At 44.1% G+C, this 20,270-nt stretch overlaps 1 protein-coding gene across 2 annotated transcripts; it reads right to left on the minus strand.

Moving 5' to 3' along the window:
• Positions 1-298: 298 nt before the first annotated feature.
• Positions 299-19,997, minus strand: LOC129819592 (zinc finger and BTB domain-containing protein 22-like). 2 transcript variants are annotated; one of them, XM_055875967.1, is made up of 4 exons: positions 19,551-19,997; positions 6,027-6,238; positions 4,797-5,613; positions 299-1,669 (listed from the first exon to the last, which is right to left on the minus strand). In XM_055875967.1, the coding sequence occupies exons 2-4, from the start codon at positions 6,231-6,233 to the stop codon at positions 555-557; spliced, it is 2,139 nt and encodes a 712-aa protein (XP_055731942.1). In that variant the 5' UTR covers positions 6,234-6,238; positions 19,551-19,997; the 3' UTR covers positions 299-554. The 2 variants fall into 2 exon arrangements, with proteins under 2 accessions (XP_055731942.1, XP_055731941.1); XM_055875966.1 differs by having other exon boundaries at positions 299-1,672; positions 19,551-19,996.
• Positions 19,998-20,270: the final 273 nt, after the last annotated feature.

Raw genomic sequence — 20,270 nt, forward strand, 5'->3', positions numbered from 1 at the left:
ACCCTTTTGCAATTATGTTAGCACAGCTGAAAACTGTTGTTCTGATTAAAGAAGCAATAAAACTGGCCTTCTTTGGACTAGTTGAGAATCCGGAGCATCAACATTTGTTGGTTCGATTACAGGCTCAAAATGGCCAGAAACAAAGCACTTTCTACTGAAACTCGTCAGTCTATTCTTGTTCTGAGCAATGAAGGCAATTCCATGCGAGAAATTGGCAAGAAACTGAAGATCTCGTATACAAAACATACACACTCACTGGTGCTCACATCACACTAAACAAACTTTTAAAACCACATGATTCACATCGAGCAAATTACATGTATGTTCCCTCTTTCGAGATATCAATGACATGATGGGATAGTCCTTTACATAAATAATAAAGCAGAAATCTCCCTCATAGAATAGTTGTTCAAACCGGTGTATCAACATGGATCTAAGTTTTAATGGTTTACACATGGACCATTATGAACATAATTATCACCCTATCTAATACCACTTTCGAGTGCTGCGGGCCCTGTGTTCCACAATATTTCACCATCCTCCTTCCTTTAGCTTCAGCTAAACCTGTTGCTGGCTTCCTCCTTAAAGCTGTGACTAACCACAGTTCTTGACTGAGAGCCTAATTCAGCCCCAACCCCACCCGCTAACAACGCACTCATCCCAGACTCCGCCTCCCCCTGACAGTCTGCCTGCTCCACTTTCACCTGGCCGCCCTGTGAAGAAAATACCTCCCCCTCCTTGAACCCGTAGGCATAACCATCGTCCATGTCAGCAGCCGCTGTGGTGTTACTACTGGCAGCGGCTCCATCATAGCTGGCGGCCAGTCTCTCACAGCGTGCCTGGTGGCGCAGGAAACTATCCCTCCAGATGACCTTCTTCCCACACAGGCCACACTCGTAGGGCCGCAGCCCGCCGTGGGTCTTCAGGTGCTTGGTCAGGTGGTGCTTCATCTTGAAGCTCTTGGCGCACACGGGGCAGGCGAAGGGCCGCAGGTTGAGATGCTGCATCTTGACGTGGCGGTCACGCATACTCTTCAGGGTGTAGGCCTTCCCACAGTGGCAGAAGTGCACTTTTCCTGTGTAAGGGGCCCCGGCAAGGGAGATGGAAGAGGAGGAAGATGGGATGCGGGGTGAGGAGGAAGGGGGGAATGGAGCAGGAGATGGGGACAGGTGGCAGCTGGAGGTGGATGTTGGTGTACCACCACCATGGGTCATGTTTGCCCCATTGGGCCAGTTCAACTCTGGGGCCCCCAGGATAAAGTCATTGTCATCAGGAGAGGTAGGTACTAAGGGTCTCTGAGAAACTTGTCCGGTGCCATCCTCAATCTCATCATAGGTTTCCCTTCCAAAGGCACCATCCGCAAATCGGCCAAAGTCCCCTTCCCCCACGTCATCATCTTCGTCGTCTTCTCTTCTGTAGTCTTCCTCTCCAGCTTGCGGCCTAGCTACTTGCTGAGACCAGGGACTCGCCTGCCACTGCTTTTGGGTAGTGGGTGTAGAAGCTGAGCAGGAGGTTCCAGGAATCACCTCATCTGGTTCCCCAGCACGGGGAGAAGTCAGGGCTGAACTTCTCCCCAACTGTCTCTCCTCTTTCTTCTGCAGCTCCCCTGAGCTCTTTCTCCCCTCTGGCTGTCCTCCCTCCTCACCTTGGTGTACACTAGAGTGGAAGTCTACTGGAGAAATACAAACAGAGTGATGTACAATGGACTTAGAGAAATATATAAAGGTAGTGTATTTAAGGCACTGGGAGGTGTAAGTGCTTATCCTCTCATAAATATGAGACAAATGTTTAAAGGGACAATCAGCAGTTGAAACAATAACAATGCGAATCCCCGTCCCCCGTTTTTTGTAAAAAGCCAAGAGAGCTGCAGGGGCTAGATAAATGTAGCCACTCTCAAAAACATACACAGAGATACGGATGCAAGGACTGACCATCCATGATATCAAAAATATAGTTGTAACCATGTTTTGAGGCTATATAGTGTTTGTTTACATTACTTTGTAAAACAAGGTTATATTTTGGCTTCTGATGGGGTACATCTTATAAATGAATTACTTATAAATGAATGATATGTACCCAATGATTATTGAAGAATATAACTTATAAAGAATATATATATACACTACCATTCAAAAGTTTGGGGTCACTTAGAAAATGTCCTTGTTTTTGAAAGAAAATTTTAAAAATTGCCCTTTAAAATAACATCATTTTGATCAGAAATACAGTGCAGACATTGTTAATGTTGTAAATGACTATTGTAGCTGGAAACGGCAGATTTTTTATGGAATATCTACATAGGCGTACAGAGGCCCATTATCAGAAATCCTTTCACTCCTGTGTTCCAATGGCACGTTGTGTTAGCTAATCCAAATGTATCATTTTAAAAGACGAATTGATCGTTAGAAAACCCTTTTGCAATTATGTTAGAACAGCTGAAAACTGATTTCTGAACTGAGTTCTGATTAAAAAAGCAATAAAACTGGCCTTCTTTAGACTAGTTCAGTATCTGGAGCATCAGCATTTGTGGGTTCGATTACAGGCTCAAAATGGCCAGAAACAAATAACTTTCTTCTGAAACTCATCAGTCTATTCTTGTTCTGAGAAATGAAGGCTATTCCATGCGAGAAATTGCCAAGAAACTGAAGATCTCGTACAACTCTGTGTACTACTCCCTTCACAGAACAGCGCAAACTGGCTCTAACCAGAATAGAAAGAGGTGTGGGAGGCCCCGGTCCACAACTGAGCAAGAGGACAAGTACAATAGAGTGTCTAGTTTGAGAAATAGACGCTTCACAAGTCCTCAACTGGCATCTTCATTAAATAGTACCCGCAAAACACCAATCTCAACATCAACAGTGAAGAGGTGACTCCAGGATGCTGACCTTCTAGGCAGAGTTTCTCTGTCCAGTGCCTGTGTTCTTTTGCCCATCTTAATCTTTTCTTTTTATTGGCCATTCTGAGATATGGCTTTTTCATTGCAACTCTGCCTTTTAAAATGATAAACTTGTATTAGCTAACACAACGTGCTATTGGAACACAGGAGTGATGGTTGCTGATAATGGTCCTCTTTACGCCTATGTAGGTATTCCATATAAAAATCTTCCATTTCTGCCAATCTGCCAATACTAATTTACAACATTAACAGCGTCTACACGTTATTTCTGATCAATTTGATGTTATTTTAATGGACAGAAAATGTGCTTTTCTTTCAAAAACAAAGACATTTCTAACTGACCATATACATTTGAAGTCGGAAGTTTACATACACTTAGGTTGGAGTCATTAAAACTTGCTTTTCAACCACTCCACAAATTTCTTGTTAAACTATAGCTTTGACAAGTCGGTTAGGACATCTACTTTGTGCATGACACAAGTCATTTTTCCAACAATTGTTTACAGACAGATTATTTCACTTATAATTCACTGTATCACAATTCTAGTGGGTCAGAAGTTTACATACACTAAGTTGACTGTGACTTTAAACAGCTTTGAAAATTCCAGAAAATTATGTCATGGCTTTAGAAGTTTATGAAATCAGCCAAGGACTCAGAAAAAAAATTGTAGACCTCCACAAGTCTGGTTTATCCTTGGGAGCAATTTCCAAACGCCTGAAGGTACCACGTTCATATGTACAAACAATAGTACGCAAGTTTAAATACCATGGGACCACGCAGCCGTCATATCGCTCAGAAAGGAGAAGGGTTCTGTATCCTAGAGATTAACGTACTTTGGTGCGAAAAGTGCAAATCAATCCCAGAACAACAGAAAAGGACCTTGTGAAGATGCTGGAGGAAACAGGTACAAAAGTATCTATATCCACAACTTGTCCTGTATCGACATAACCTGAAAGGCACATGGGGACAAAGATCGTACTTTTTTGAAAAATTTTCTCTGGTCTGATGAAACAAAAATAGAACTGTTTGGCCATAATGACCATCATTATGTTTGGAGGAAAAAGGGGAGGCTTGCAAGGCGAAGAACACCATCCAAACCGTGAAGCACGGGGGTGGCAGCATCATGTTGTGGGGGTGCTTTTCTGCAGGAGGGACTGGTGCACTTCATGTGGATATATTGAAGCAACATCTCAAGACATCAGTCAGGAAGTTAAAGCTTGATCACAAATGGGTCTTCCAAATGGACAATGACCCCAAGCATACTTCCAAAGTTGTGGCAAAATGGCTTAAGGACAACACAGTCAAGGTATTGGAGTGGCCATCACAAAGCCCAGACCTCAAGCCTATAGAAAATTTGTGGGCAGAACTGAAAAAGCGTGTGCGAGCAAGGAGGCCTACAAACCTGACTCAGTTACACCAGCTCTGTCAAGCTTCCCCAACTTATTGTGGGAAGCTTGTGGAAGGCTACCTGAAACGTTTGACCCAAGTTAAACAATTTAAAGGCAATGCTCCCAAATACTAATTGAGTGTATGTAAACTTCTGACCCACTGGGAATGTGATGAAAGAAATAAAAGCTGAAATAAATCATTCTCTCTACTATTATTCTGACATTTCACATTTTTAAAATAAAGCGGGGATCTTAACTGACCTAAAACAGAATTTTTACTAGGATTAAATGTCAGGAATTGTGAAAAACTGAGTTTGAATGTATTTGGCTAAGATGTAAACTTCCAACTTCAATTGTATATATATATATATAAATATATATATATATATATATATATATATATATATATACACACACTGTATATTAAAAAATATATATAAACACATATAAACACTTTATAAACACATATCAATGTCCAAGTCCTGTTTACATTTCACATTCTAGGACTACTTACCAGAGTGTCCTCTTAGCTCAGGACCCTCCCTCTTCTCCTCTTCCAACTCTTCTCCCATTCCTTCACTTGCTTCAATCACTCTTTCAGTCCCCTTCTCCTGAGGATCTTCCCCATAGCCCTCTCCACTTCCTCTATCCCTGCCATGCAGTTTCTCAGCACTTGGTGGTGCTGCCCTCTGTCTCAGTCTAGCTCTCAGTCTCAATGCCTCACCAGGAAACCCCCCGTGCCTGGTGTGGCTATGGTCCAGTCCTCTCCCATCATGATGGCTTAGGAGGCTGGCTTTGCTGTGGCTGGACATCCACAACTCCTCACAGCTGGAGTAGTCACTCTCCCCAGCAGGGTGGGAGTCCAGCTGTGAGTCAGCTAGGTGCTGGACAGGCATGGACAAGGCTGGCTGGGGTGAGGACCTGGGGTGGCCCCACCTGGGGAACTGATGGGGCCTCCTCCACGTGGCCAATGGCGGCAGAGCATTCTGCACCTGGCCGTAGGTCCTCTTCTCCTTCTCTTTCCCCTCTCTCTCCATGTATAGGCAGTCGGTGCTGCTTGGGGACTGCTGCCTTGAGGAGGCACCGTGGCGTGTGGCAGCTGGAACATCCACAGGGTTGCATTCTGTTGGGGGTCGAGGTCTCTTCAGGATCTCTGTGCATTTGTCAACAATATGCCACATCTGGAGAAAGCTGGCTACCGTTACATAGTTGACAATGTCATCACGCACTATGCTCAGTCGGCCGGTGTAGGCCGAACTCAGGACACTCTCAAAGGCCACAGGGTCCATGACAGAGGGCAGAGACACTGTCGTCACATTCTTCAGCAATACCTGGTGAAAGTGATGGAAAAAAAACTAGTATTTCACAGCTATTTTTCCAGACAACAATGCACATGACAGAGCAAAGACACAAACTACTATTGTGTAGAGACAGGCAAAGACAGACGTCACTCTCTAATACACTAGTCACGGAAACCAAGACCTAGGCAACAGCAGTGACTAGCCTATGTTTGGGATCAATAACGGACTCTCTTGGTAACTTCGAAAAGGGGTGAAAAAAATTCAGGGGAGGGTCCTCTTCAGATAGACATAGGCCAGTCACATAGGCTAACTCCGCCTTTTCCTCTATGCTAAACTGACGTTTTTTACATACAGAGGTGTAAGCCGGAAGATTGGTACATTGGCGGAGGCAACCCGAGAGAGACTACTAGTACACACACTCATATGCACACAGACAGACAAACCTGATCGTGAAAGTATGGCGAGGAGGCAGCCAGCACACAGCGGTGGGCCCTGAACACCTGTCCCTGCACCTGGATGGAGAGGTCACAGAGCCGGCCCTCCTCCCGCTGTCGATTCAGGCTGTCCAAAACTGCTGCACGCACACTGGGGAAGCATACTTGGACCACCGGGCCAGCAGGGGCACCAGAGACAATGCAGTCCTGATCCATTGTGCCTAAAGAATAAAGAAGAATAAAATCCTGTTAGCTAGCTAGCATTTACAGTTAGTGCTATCTGGGGATCCTTGGGATGTCACTAAACTCCCTACCCTAAACCATAACCTGAACCCCTACCCTTGTTGGGTTTTGAGAATGTGAAATATACTTATTCATGTCACTGATGGAGTGCTAAGGTTTAGAGGGTCTACACCAGAAGGGTTATAGGAGGAAGGTATATAGTGGAGGGTCTACACCAGAAGGGTTATAGGAGGAAGGTATATAGTGGAGGGTCTACACCAGAAGGGTTATAGGAGGAAGGTATATAGTGTGTGCAACTAAGCTTGGAATGTTTTGAGTGCAGGGAAGCGATTACATGTGGCAGGCATTGATAAGGGGAGACGGGTGGAGATCTTAGAATCTAACAATGTCACTGAGGGAGAGAGGGTAGTGTATATGTCAGGATATGTTAGTGTTAACCATCAGTGATCCTCTGGGAGGAGAAGAGACACAGTCTGGTATCAATAACCATGACAGCCTTGAGTTGGGGAGGAGTGAGCACTTTGGGGTAGAGGTCAGGTCAGATGAAGTGAGGAAGAACAGATATCACTAAGGTTCTGTCTAGCAACAGAGATACATTGGCTGTTCATTTGTGGAAGAAGAGACTCAGCCTAGGAGAAAGGGTTAAATATCAGTGCTTGTGTGAAATGTCATTTGTCTGAATTACAGCTGTAACGACTCTTTGGGAACAATTAAACTTGGTTAAGCTTCTCTAGTGTGTGTGAGTTATGTACTCTGAAAATTAGGTTCTAACACCATTTTAAATTTAAACTTCAATGGAGAAGGGTTCAATTGCGGCCCGCAATTCGGGGTGTTCCTGCATGTTGGCATTCCTGCATCTGCAGGAACCCCTCTTTATACTTCTACTGGTCCATTTTTAACCTAGGACAGGTCGAGAGGTGGGGACGCTCCAGTACAGTAGGTTCCCGTTGGTTGCCATCCGCCAATAAACCCCACAGAAGAAAAAGAGGCGAGAGGTGACAACGGTAGACAGTGTGCTTCGTCCACTTCTGTCGGGCATTGTTTTCCTGCAGTTTTGTTAACGACGGCGAGGGCAGGTGTTCGACCGGCGGGAGCAAAGGACATTGTGTGCTAGCTAGTCCTAGGAAGACTGCGGTACACAGCATGCTTGAACGACACCGTGTTCTCGCTAACTACCAAGTTAGCGAGCACACAGTGTAGCTAACTAGCAAGCTAGCTAGTTAGTTAGCACACAGTGTCGTCCCCACCTCCCGCCTGCTGTGTACCGCTGTAGCTAGCGGGAAGTGGGGATGACCGGTAGGCAGTGTCCTTTGCACCCGCCGGCTGGGGCACTGATTTCCCGCAGTTCTGTTCAATATGGTCAGAGCAGGTGTTCTGCCGGCGGAAGTGAAGGACACTGGTATCGCCCCCTGCCTCCCGTTAACGTAAACTCACTCACTTTTGTACATCGCCTTGGTCCGTACAATTGACCTTATTTTAGCACCCTCAAAAAAATGACTAGGTATCCCTCCCTTACCCCCGTCACTGTCCATTTCTTGTTTTTAAACAATGAGAGAAGTGCTACACCTGGTGGAGAGAGATTGTAAGACAGAAATAGTTACTTTATGCGTGCCGTACGTTACGGCATGACACATCATGATGTAACGGAGGGTCGGTTTTTTCAACTTTTCTCCAATACTATAGAGCCATTACCATGTCGATCAACGCTTGAATAGAAACGTAGTTCACACCCCAGATTTTGAAGTCAACACAGTTGCTACAGTCCCATTGGTTTTCTTTGTAGCCTCGTTTGAATGTCGCGGTTGCGCACATTTGTACGGAATGGGGTGAGTTTACGTTAGCTAGTAAGAAGGACTCCGGTACACAGCAGGTGGGGGTGACACTGTGTGCTAACTATCCAGATAGCAAGCTAGTAAGGAGGCTTCCGGTACACAGGAGGCGGGGTCAAAAAATAAATACTTGCAGTAACTGCAGTAAACTGTGGTATTTTGGATGCAGTAATTGCAGAATTAGTTATACTGCACTGTAACTGCAGTTACACTGCATAGTGTGGTATTTTGGATGCAGTATTTGCAGCATATTGCAGTTATACTGCACTCTCACTGCAATCTTTTTTTTGTAAGGGCGGGCTGGATAAGCTGAAGTGGACTCGGCCCTAGTACCATTAGCCGGAACCCAGAGTAATATGATTCTGCCGGATTCGGGAAGAGCTCGGCCCGCATGAAGCCCACCCCCTCCGAAACACGCAAACCCTGATGAAAAAGAACATTACTAAAATGTGTATAATTGTAATTGTTAGTGTCTTATAATGCAATGGGTGCATGGCCCACAAACACTATGCACATGGTTATGTAGATTGGTTTCTATTAATTGAGAAGCATTTAGATAACTGGTCAGTAGTTTAACCAGATTCTAACCAAAACCCAGATATCAACCAAAATTAGACTTATTTTACATGACGTCAAAAATACTTTATAAAGAAGACGTCTTAATCTGGTTGTGATCTGGTTATATGATGTCCCGACCAGATTTCAACCGGTAAAAGACGTCTTTATCTCGTCGTATGACAACTGTGCTGCTCGGCCGGTGCTAGCACATGCACAGAACAAATACACGGCTGGAACACCGATTAAGGCGTTTACATGTCCTAATAATTAGAAAGATAGCTCAGAAAACCAGGTGATTTAATCAGTGTATAATTCATTACTTCCATTTTGACCTTACGCTGACTAAGAGAAGCAGAGTAAGTAGTTTACATGACTATTGCATAATCTGTTTACTGCTATAATCCGTTTAATATTGAGTTATTAGTGTACATGTAAACGTACTAAATGTTGCACTTCACTAGCAATAGCTCAAGTCAAAACAGATAGAAAGGGAGGCAGACAGGTGGAGTAGAGAGATTCATGTAATTTTAAGACCCACATTTTCATCAGGATATTTTCTACTGTTTTTACTTGTCGGCTTTAGGCCTATATATTTTACTTAGTTGACGATCTAATTTATAGGCCTACGGCTGCATTGGCCTATAGGCTATCTCTGAGTAATATGCTCTCATTTCTTTAGCTGCCAATGGATCACAGTGTATCAATTTGTCCATATGGCAGAGGCTAGTGCTCTCTCCATAGTCTCACTTTAACTTTTCGATTTTTATCATTCTACTTCAGATATACTTTGCCTTGCAAAAGTATTCATCCCCCTTGGTGTTTTTCCAATTTTGTTGCATTACAATCTGTAATTTAAATGGATTTATATTTGGATTTCATGTTTTATTTTATTTTTTATTTAACCTTTATTTAACTAGGCAAGTCAGTTAAGAACAAATTCCTATTTTCAACGACGGCCTACCAAAAGGCAAAAGAAAAGGCAAAAGACGTCCTGTGAGGATGGGGGCTGGGATTAAAAATAAAAAATAAATAAAACATAAATATAGGACAAAACACACATCACGACAAGAGAAACAACACTACACAAAGAGAGACCTAAGACAACAACATAGCAAAGCAGCAACACATGACAACACAGCATGGTAGCAACACAACATGACAACAACATGGTAGCAGCACAAAACATGATACAAACATTGTTGGGCACAGACAACAGCACAAAGGGCAAGAAGCTAGAGACAACAATACATCACGCAAAGCAGCCACAACTGTCAGTAATTGTCCATGATTGAGTCTGAATGAAGAGATTGAGATCAAACTGTCCAGTTTGAGTGTTTGTTGCAGCTCGTTCCAGTCTGCGGCGAACTGAAAAGACGTGCGACCCAGGGATGTGTGTGCTTTGGGGACCTTTAACAGAATGTGACTGGCAGAACGGGTGTTGTATGTGGAGGATGAGGGCTGCAGTAGATATCTCAGATAGGGGGGATTGAGGCCTAAGAGGGTTTTATGAATAAGCATCAACCAGTGGGTCTTGCGACGGGTAAACAGAGATGACCATTTTACAGAGGAGTATAGAGTGCAGTGGTGTGTCCTATAAGGAGCATTGGTGGCAAATGGTAAAGAACATCTAGCCGCTCAAGAGCACCCCTCCCTGCTGATCTAAAAATGATGTCTCCGTAATCTAGCATGGGTAGGATGGTCATCTGAATCAGGGTTAGTTTGGCAGCTGGGTTGAAAGAGGAGCGATTACAATAGAGGAAACCAAGTCTAGATTTAACTCTAGGCTGCAGCTTTGATATGCGCTGAGAGAAGGACAGTGTACCATCTAGCCATACTCCCAAATACTTGTATGAGGTGACTATCTCAAGCTCTAAACCCTCAGAGGTAGTAAACACACCTGTGGGGTGAGGGGCATTCTTCTTACCAAACCACATGACCTTTGTTTTGGAGGTGTTCAGAACAAGGTTAAGAACAGAGAAAGCTTGTTGGACACTAAGAAAGCTTTGTTGTAGAGCATTTAACACAAAATCCTGGGAGGGGCCAGCTGAGTATAAGACTGTATCATCTGCATATAAATGGATGAGAGAGCTTCCTACTGCCTGAGAAGAGCGTGGGGCCTACGATTTAGCCTTGGGGTACTCCCTTTGTGACAGGCAGTGGCTGAGAAAGCAGATTTTCTGACTTCATACACTGCACTCTTTGAGAGAGGTAGTTAGCAAACCAGGCCAAAGACCCCGCAGAGACACCAATATTCCTTAGCCGGCCCACAAGAATGGAATGGTCTACCGTATCAAAAGCTTTGGCCAAGTCAGTAAAAATAGCAGCGCAACATTGCTTAGAATCAAGGGCAATGGTGACATCATTGAGGACCTTTAAGATTGCAGTGACACATCCATAACCTGAGATGAAACCAGATTGCATACCAGAAAGAATACTATAGACATCAAGAAAGCCAGTCAGTTGATTATTGACAAGTTTTTACAACACTTTTGATAAACAGGGCAAAATAGAAATAGGCCTGTAACAGTTAGGATAGGATCAGCTTGATCTCCCCCTTTAAATAAAGGACAAACCGTGGCTGCCTTCCAAGCAATGGGAACCTCCCCAGAAAGGAGAGACAGGTTAAAAAGGTCTGAGATAGGCTTGGCGATGATAGGGGCAGCAACCTTAAAACTTCTTTGGGGTAAGGTGCAGTATTTTCACGTCCAGATGAAAAGCATGCCCAGAGTAAACGGCCGGCTACAAAGCCATAAAAGCTAGAATATGCATATTATTAGTATATTTGGATAGAAAACTCTCAAATGATGTCTGTGAGTATAACAGAACTCATATGGCAGGCAAAAACTTGAGAAAAAATCCAACCAGGAAGTGGGAAATCTGAGGTTGGTCGATTTTCAACTCAGCTCCTATTGAAGATACAGTGGGATATTGGTAATGTTGCAATTCCTAAGGCTTCCACTAGATGTCAACAGTCTTTAGAACTTTGTCTGATGCTGCTACTGTGAAGTGGGAGCGAATGAGACGGGAATGAGTCAGAGGTCTGCCAGCAGCCACGACCTGACCATGCGCGTTCACATGAGAGTTTTTTCCCGTTCCATTTGCTTTTCTGAAGGTTGGAACATTATTGAAGAATTATGTTAAAAACATCCTAAAGATTGATTCAATACATCGTTTGACATGTTTCTACTGACTGTTACGGAACTTTTTGACATTTCGCCTGCTTATAGTGAACACGCTTCATGACTTTGGATTTGTTTACCAAACGCGCTAAACAAAAGTAACTATTTGCATTCCGACGAAGATCAGCAAAGGTAAGTGAAGATTAATAATGCTATTTATGAATTTTGTTGACTGCATAATATGGCGGATATATTTATGTTTTGATTGGGCTCTGAGCGCCGACTCAGATTATTGCATGGTTTGCTTTCTCTGTAAAGCTTTTTTTGAAATCTGACACAGCGGTTGCATTAAGGACAAGTGCATCTAAAATTCCATGCATAACAGTTGTATCTTTTAGCAATGTTAATTATGAGTATTCCTGTAAATTGATGTGGCTCTCTGCAAAATCTCAGATTTTTGGATATAAATATAGACTTTACCGAACAAAACATACATGTATTGTGTAACATGAAGTCCTATGAGTCTCATCTGATGAAGATCATCAAAGGTTAGTGATTAGTTTTATCTATATTTCTGCTTTTTGTGAATCCTCTCTTTGGCTAGAAAAATGGCTGTGTTATTCTGTGAATAAGCACACACCTAACATAATCGTTTGGTTTGCTTTCGTCGTAAAGCCTTTTTGAAATCGGACACTGTGGCTGGATGTACAACAAGTGTATCTTTAAAATGGTGTAAAATACATGTATGTTTGAGGAATTTTAATTATGGGATTTCTGTTGTTTTGAATTTGGCGCCCTGCAGTTTCACTGGCTGTTGAAGAGGTGGGACGCTACCGTCTCACGTACCCTAGAGAGGTTAAAGAAGAAAGGGTCTAAACCATCTGATCCAGATGTTTTTTGGGGGTCAAGTTTCAAGAGCTCCTCGAGCACCTCGGACTCAGTGACAGACTACAGGGAGAAACTTTGTAACGGGGCAGGGGGAAAAGAGGAAGAAGCATTGGGGATAGTCGCATTAAAAGGGGTGGGAGATTAGGAAATGTTGGACGGGCAAGGAGGCATGGCTGAGTCAAATAGGAATCCTGACTTAATGAAGTGGTGATTAAAGAGCTCAGCCATGTGCTTCTTGTCAGTAACAACCACATCATCAACTTTAAGGGACATGGGCATCTATGAGAAGGAGGGTTTATTCTCCAGGTCTTTAACCGTTTTCCAGAACTTCTTGGGGTTAGACCCACAGAGAGAACTGCTCCTTAAAGTAACTAACTTTGGCCTTCCGGATAGCCTGAGTGTACTTATTTCTCATTTGCCTGAACAAGAACCAGTCAGCCTGAGTATGCGTGTGCCGAGCCTTTCGCCAAATGCAACTCTTGAGGTGGAGTAACTCTGCAAGAGTCGAACAGGCAGAACCTGTTTTAATTCTCTTTTTTTTATGGTGTGTGTTTGTTGACAATATCACTCGAAATATCAAAAAAGAAGGTGGGGATCGACAGAGGGGATCAAGCTGATTCTATACCATTTTACAGAGGCCAGTTCATGAAGGAAAGATTGCTGTACACCAGCGGAACCCATCCAACTTGAAGGAGCTGGAGCAGTTTTGCCTTGAAGAATGGGCAAAAATCCAAGTGGCTAGATGTGCCAAGCTTATAGAGACATACACCAAGAGACTTAAAGCTGTAATTGCTGTAAAAGGTGGCTCTACAAAGTATTGACTTTGGAGGGGGGATAGTTATGCACACTCAAGTTTTCTGTTTGTTTTTGTCTTATTTCTTGTTTGTTTCGTAATAAAGATTGACAAAGATTTTGCATCTTTAAAGTGGTAGGCATGATGTGTAAATCAAATGATACAAACCCCCAAAAATTCGATTTTAATTCCAGGTTGTAAGGCAACAAAATAGGAAAAATGCCAAGGGGGGTGAATACTTAATACTTAAAGAATACAAAACACCAGTCTCAATGTCACGATCGCGTTGACATGAATGAGAGGACCAAGGCGCAACATGATATGAATACATCTTCTTTATTTATAACGACGAAGATGATCACGAAACACTTAAACAACACTAACAAAAAACAACAAACGATCGTGAAACTTCAAACGCAAGTGCACACACAAACTACTTACGTCGACATATACATATACAATGACCCACAAACAGCTAAAGCCTATGGCAGCCTTAAATATGGTTCCCAATTAGAGACAACAGAAACCAGCTGTCTCTAATTGAGAACCCATTCAGGCAACCATAGACTTTCCTAGAAAACTACACACACCCATAGACACAGCTAGATACATACACTCAACACAAACCATACACTACAACCAACACCACCTCTACCATATAATACCCCCAAACACACACATACCCCATGTCACACCCTGACCTAACTAAAATAATAAAGAAAACAAATAATACTAAGGCCAGGGCGTGACATAACCCCCCCCTTAAGGTGCGAACTCCGGGCGCACCAGCACATAGTCTAGGGGAGGGTCTGGGTGGGCGTCCTTCCACGGCGGCGGCTCCGGCACTGGTCGTGGTCCCCACCCCACCTTAGTCACTACCCGCTTACGTAGCCTCCCCCAAATGACCACCCTCCACATTAACCCCACTGGATTAAGGGGCAGCACCGGACCAAGGGGCAGCACCGGACCAAGGGGCAGCACCGGACTAAGGGGCAGCACCAGGATAAGGGGCAGCACCAGGATAAGGGGCAGCACCAGGATAAGGGGCAGCACCAGGATAAGGGGCAGCACCAGGATAAGGGGCAGCACCAGGATAATGGGCAGATCCTGGCTGGATGACGGCTCATGGCTGGCTGACGGATCTGGCTGCTCATGGCTAGCTGACGGATCCGGCTTCTCATGGGTGGCTGACGGATCTGGACGCTCATGGCTGGCTGACGGATCTGGACGCTCATGTCTGGCTGACAGATCTGGACGCTCATGGCTGGCTGACGGCTCTAGCAGATCCTGTCTGGTTGGCGGCTCTGGCAGATCCTGTCTGGTTGGCGGCTCTGGCAGATCCTGTCTGGTTGGCGGCTCTGGCAGATCCTGTCTGGTTGGCGGCTCTGGCAGATCCTGTCTGGTTGGCGGCTCTGGCAGATCCTGTCTGGTTGGCGGCTCTGGCAGATCCTGTCTGGTTGGCGGCTCTGGCAGATCCTGTCTGGTTGGCGGCTCTGGCAGATCCTGACTGACGAATGGCTCTAGCGGCTCCTGACTGACTATCGGCTCTGACGGCTCGAGACAGACGGGCGGCTCTAATGGCTCTGGACAGACGGATGGCTCAGATGACGCTGGGGAGACGGATGGCTCAGACGGCGCTGGGGAGACGGATGGCTCAGACGGCGCTGGGGAGACGGATGGCTCAGACGGCGCTGGGGAGACGGATGGCTCTGGCCAGATGAGGCGCACTGTAGGCCTGGTGCGTGGTGCCGGAACTGGAGGCACCGGGCTAAAGGCACGCACTTTCAGGCTAGTGCGGGGAGAAGGAACAGGGCATACTGGACCCTGGGGACGCACATTAGGCCTAGTGCATGGGGTCGGAACTGGTGGTACCGGACTGGGGACACGCATCTCAGGGCAAGTGCGGGGAGCAGCAACAGGATGCACAGGACTCTGGAGACGCACAGGAGGCTTAGTGCGTGGTGCCGGAACTGGAGGCACTGGGCTGGAGGCACGCACCATAGGACCAGTGCGGGGAGGTGGAATAACCCGCACCGGGCTATGCACACGTACAGGAGACACCGTGCGCTCTACTGCGTAACACGGTGTCTGCCCGTACTCTCGCTCTCCACGGTAATTACAGGGAGTAGGCGCAGGTTTCCTACCTGACTTCGCCACTCTCCCTTTAAGCCCCCCAATAAATTTTTGGGGTTTTCCCACAGGCTTCCTACCGCTTCGTCGTTCTGCCTCCATCCGCCGGTATCCCTCCTCGCACTGCGCCAGAGAATCCCAGGCGGGCTCTGGCACTCTCCCTGGGTTGATCGCCCACCTGTCGATCTCCTCCCACGTAGTGTAGCCCAGATCCTTTTCCTGCCTCCGAGCTAGCTCCTCATATCGCCGCCTCTCTGCTTTCGCTGCCTCCAGCTCAGCTTTGGGGCGGTTATATTCTCCTGGTTCTTCCCGGTCTAAAATTTCCTCCCATGTCCATGAATCCTTGCGCTGCTCCTTTTGCCGCTGGTCATGTTGCTTGATCCGGGTTTGGTGGGTCATTCTGTCACGATCGCGTTGACATGAATGAGAGGACCAAGGCGCAACATGATATGAATACATCTTCTTTATTTATAACGACGAAGATGATCACGAAACACTTAAACAACACTAACAAAAAACAACAAACGATCGTGAAACTTCAAACGCAAGTGCACACACAAACTACTTACGTCGACATATACATATACAATGACCCACAAACAGCTAAAGCCTATGGCAGCCTTAAATATGGTTCCCAATTAGAGACAACAGAAACCAGCTGTCTCTAATTGAGAACCCATTCAGGCAACCATAGACTTTCCTAGAAAACTACACACACCCATAGACACAGCTAGATACATACACTCAACACAAACCCATACACTACAACCAACACCACCTCTACCATATAATACCCCCAAACACACACATACCCCATGTCACACCCTGACCTAACTAAAATAATAAAGAAAACAAATAATACTAAGGCCAGGGCGTGACACTCAATGTCAACAGTGAAGAGGCGACTCCGGGATGCTGTTCCAACGTGCCATTGGAACACATGAGTGATGGTTGCTGATAACGGGCCTCTGTACGCCTATGTTGATATTCCATCACAAATCCGCTGTTTCTTGCTACAATAGTCATTTACAACATTAACAATGTCTACACTATATTTCTGATCACTTTTATGTTATTTTAATGGACAAAAAAATTGGCTTTTCTTTCAAAAACAAGGACATTTCTAAGTGAACCCAAACTTTTGAACGGTTGTGTACATACTTGAATTTTTGCATTTAACTTTCTTTTTTTAAGACTGCCAAACTGTCCTCAATTGGGAAACCTCTGACAGGAACAATGTCCTCAGGATTATGGAGCGGTATGTTTATAAAAAGTTGTTTGAATTACAACATGTATTAGGATTCAGCATAACTTTACCATTTAGAGAGGAGTTAAACATTTCAATTTTCCAACTGTCTAAATTTGATATACTCTTAAAATGTTTCAGATTGATGACCAATGAATTAATGTACCACTTCAATATGAAGGGACAGCGGAGCAAACATCCTGCTTCTATCACCTTTAGTACTGTAGATTATGACTGTTAAAGATATTTTACCGTGCGTTACCGTTATGTCGTGTCCTGCATGCCCACATGATGCCAATCATCTTTTTATTTAAAAATATTTAGGCTTACAGTGTCATGAAAATCCCAAAAACTCAGAAGGTTGATGTGTTGCGGGCCATCTTGAAATTCCCAAACTGTCATGTTGGAGAAGGACGCAAAGTACGAGCAAGTTGCTCTTTTTTAAAGATATCTCTAAGCTATAACTGCCACAAAACTCAACTAGTACCATGGAAATAGTTTTAGTCAGCTGAGTCTACAAAGTTCCTTCAAGAATCTCCTTTCTAGTTTGCTTATAAAATCTCAAATTGCTGAAGTTGTAATGCGCTGATTCTCTCCACCGCCGATCTGATCCATCACATGACTCGTCAAGAGGGCCACTGCGCTCTAGATCGCCTTCTGTGCTCAGAGTTCCCTGATGAGGATCTACCCCATCACACCACTCTAATTAATCATTAATAAAATAAAACAATGGGCCTTTATATACTCACAGTATTTCTATGCATTATGAAACAATTACTGTATGCAGGTGTGCGGAAAATGGTGATTGCTTGATCTATTTTAAATGTAAGAATATGTTGCTGATTAACTTTAATTGGGGACTTTGGAAACAAATAGAAATGTAATGAACAATGTTTGCAATATCCAACATTATCCTCTGCAATACTTTTTACAAAGGTAGAACCTAAAAGGGTTATTCAGCTGCCCCCAAAGGAGAACCTCTTTGAGTTCTATATAGGACCCTTTCCACGGAAGGTTCTACATGGAAACCAAAAGGTTTCTCCCTGGAACCAAAAAGGGTTATTTATTCTATGGGAACAGCCGAAGAACCCATTTGGAACTCTTTTTCAAAAAGTGTAGGTAATAAGCTGTAGTCAGGGGGTTATTACCAGTTTATGACAAGGTCTTAACTATGACCTTGAGAGCGTTGGAAAGCGTTGGACTAGTAACCGAAAGGTTGCAAGTTCGAATCCCCGAGCTGACAAGGTACAAATCTGTCGTTCTGCCCCTGAACAAGGCAGTTAACCCACTAGGCCGTCATTGAAAATAAGAATTCTTAACTGACTTGCTAGTTAAATAAAGGTAAAACATTTTTTTTTTATGTAGGCTACATACAGCGGTCAGAAAATAAACAATATTCTGGTCAGTAAAAAAACATTGAAAAAAAATACTTTTTCAACAAGTTTGCGTCCCGAATAAGGCATAAAAAGTTGTCATTTTGACTTATTTTCAGCCAGGTTTTGCTCACTGAGAAGCCTCCCTCTTAGTGTGAGTGACATGAATTTGAAACAACTGAATGTATGTGTATTAGAAGTAGTTTTCACATGAAAACTTCATGTGTCCGAACTCAGAATCAAACATGCTTCCCAAAAATAACACGTTTGCTGTGGTAGAATGTTTATTTTGATTGGCAATTTTCTGCATTTATCAGAGTGCCATCAGGTAGCCTGATTTCAGATGTTTCCATGTAAACAGGATTATTTGGGGAATCGTTCTTGCAAAGCATGTAAACATTTTTATCGAACTATTATATTAATATGACTATCCACAATCATCACATTTTTGTGTGCATGTTGTATAAAATCATCATTGCAAGTTCGCTTGCAGCTACAGCTTCACTTGCTATATTGTATCAACTAGCCTATTCTGTGCACTCAGTCTCCTGGGCCAGTGAGCTCCGGACAGACAGTTGTTTTTATGACGTTTCCACTGGATATGTGGGATCATCAGATCAATATTTTGCCCTTTCCCCTCGAGACTTGGTAAATATCGACGCAGAGGGAGCGAAACAGGGCCTCTATATGTAGCCCATGTATCTGAAGCTGTATGGCCAGAAATAGTGTCATGCCATACTCTTTTGATCCAGGCAGCATCAAATACATGGTCTACACATACTGAGACAGGGGGGCGCTGTTTCGCTCGCTCGGATGCGTATTTCTGTCGGTGCGCGTCTCGGTCAAATAAAATAACATTATTTCAATATTTGATTTGGACGGGCAAGGAGGAACGGTAGTGCAGGCCAGACCCCTAAGACCGGAGTTTTAGGAACCATCTCGCTCTATCTTCTCCCACTGTCGGCCGCTGGGCTTGCTCTCATCATCATTTGGTGGTGTGTGGAATGGAAACGCCATCCGGATGCTTCAGATTTATACATCCGGTGAAACATTTGGTTATGTCTGTGGTGTGGCTAGCTAGCTTGTTAACATTATCCAGCTACATTAGCTAGCTAGCTACAACCAGAAAGGGTTGAAAGGCCCAACGGTAATCTTCGCAGCCCTAAACTGGCGCAAATTCATTGTCAGTCTAATATAGCCAGGAACAGTGAACATTAGCAAGACCGACAATTGTTTATCTAGTCCATTCAACCCAGTGCACTCAACTCGTAGTCAGTAGCTAGCTAGTCAGGCTAGCCAAGTTAGCATGAAACAAAAATATGTGCAATTCTATTAGCTTCAGTTAGCTAATTACCTCTGTTATCAGGTTCTCCAAACGCGAAACGAGTCTTCAAAATATGCCAGTGATTTCAGCTAAAGCACATTCTTTGCAGCGTTGTTCAATCACTCAGTCCTTCTCGTTAGGTAACGCACACTCAACTCGACACAGTTCCATCATGTCAAGTGGGTGTAGGGTGGGAGTGTAGAGCTTGTCTGTGACTGCCCATCGTGTACCAAGTTCCAACCATTGCTAACTCATGTAGCGACCATTTGTAACTCATGTAGTTACAGTAGCACAGAACTAAAATAATTTAGGTTTGGGCAGCTATCTACCCCTCTTTATTTATTGTCAATATACCCGATTCCTAGAACTATCCATCCTAGAGGCATGGTCATTATAGCCTTGGCACTTTTAGTAATGAATGATCTATTTATTAGGAGTTTAGGCCTATCATCACAATGAACATAATAAAAAGACAAGAATACTTGTGACTGGATGATTTTCATTTAAAGGAGTGCGGACTACTTAACCTTTATTCATGATTTTACCATTAGAATATCCCTGTAAAAAGGCTGGCAGGTACATTATTGTCCCTTTTTTCATTACCATAAGCATCTTATCATATAGCCTGTTGTGTCTGTAGGTTTCAGTCATTTTATTGGAGGGTAAATGCAGTTTACTTTGCAGAAAAATGAATTGAAAGTATAGGGAGCATTACTTTTTTCACCGCAACCGGAGATCAGCGTTTACCCA

The sequence above is a fragment of the Salvelinus fontinalis genome, chromosome 22 (assembly GCF_029448725.1).
Source record: "Salvelinus fontinalis isolate EN_2023a chromosome 22, ASM2944872v1, whole genome shotgun sequence".
Classification (NCBI taxonomy): domain Eukaryota; kingdom Metazoa; phylum Chordata; class Actinopteri; order Salmoniformes; family Salmonidae; genus Salvelinus; species Salvelinus fontinalis.

Bases quoted from the DNA above. Each gene is read 5' to 3' on its own strand.
- LOC129819592 (XM_055875966.1), bottom strand. From the start codon at position 6,233: ATGGATCAGGACTGCATTGTCTCTGGTGCCCCTGCTGGCCCGGTGGTC. The intron at 5,614-6,026 runs GTTTGTCTGTCT...CACTTTCACCAG, and splicing joins CGCCATACTTTCACGATCAG to GTATTGCTGAAGAATGTGAC. The intron at 1,673-4,796 runs GTAAGTAGTCCT...GTATTTCTCCAG, and splicing joins TGAGCTAAGAGGACACTCTG to TAGACTTCCACTCTAGTGTA.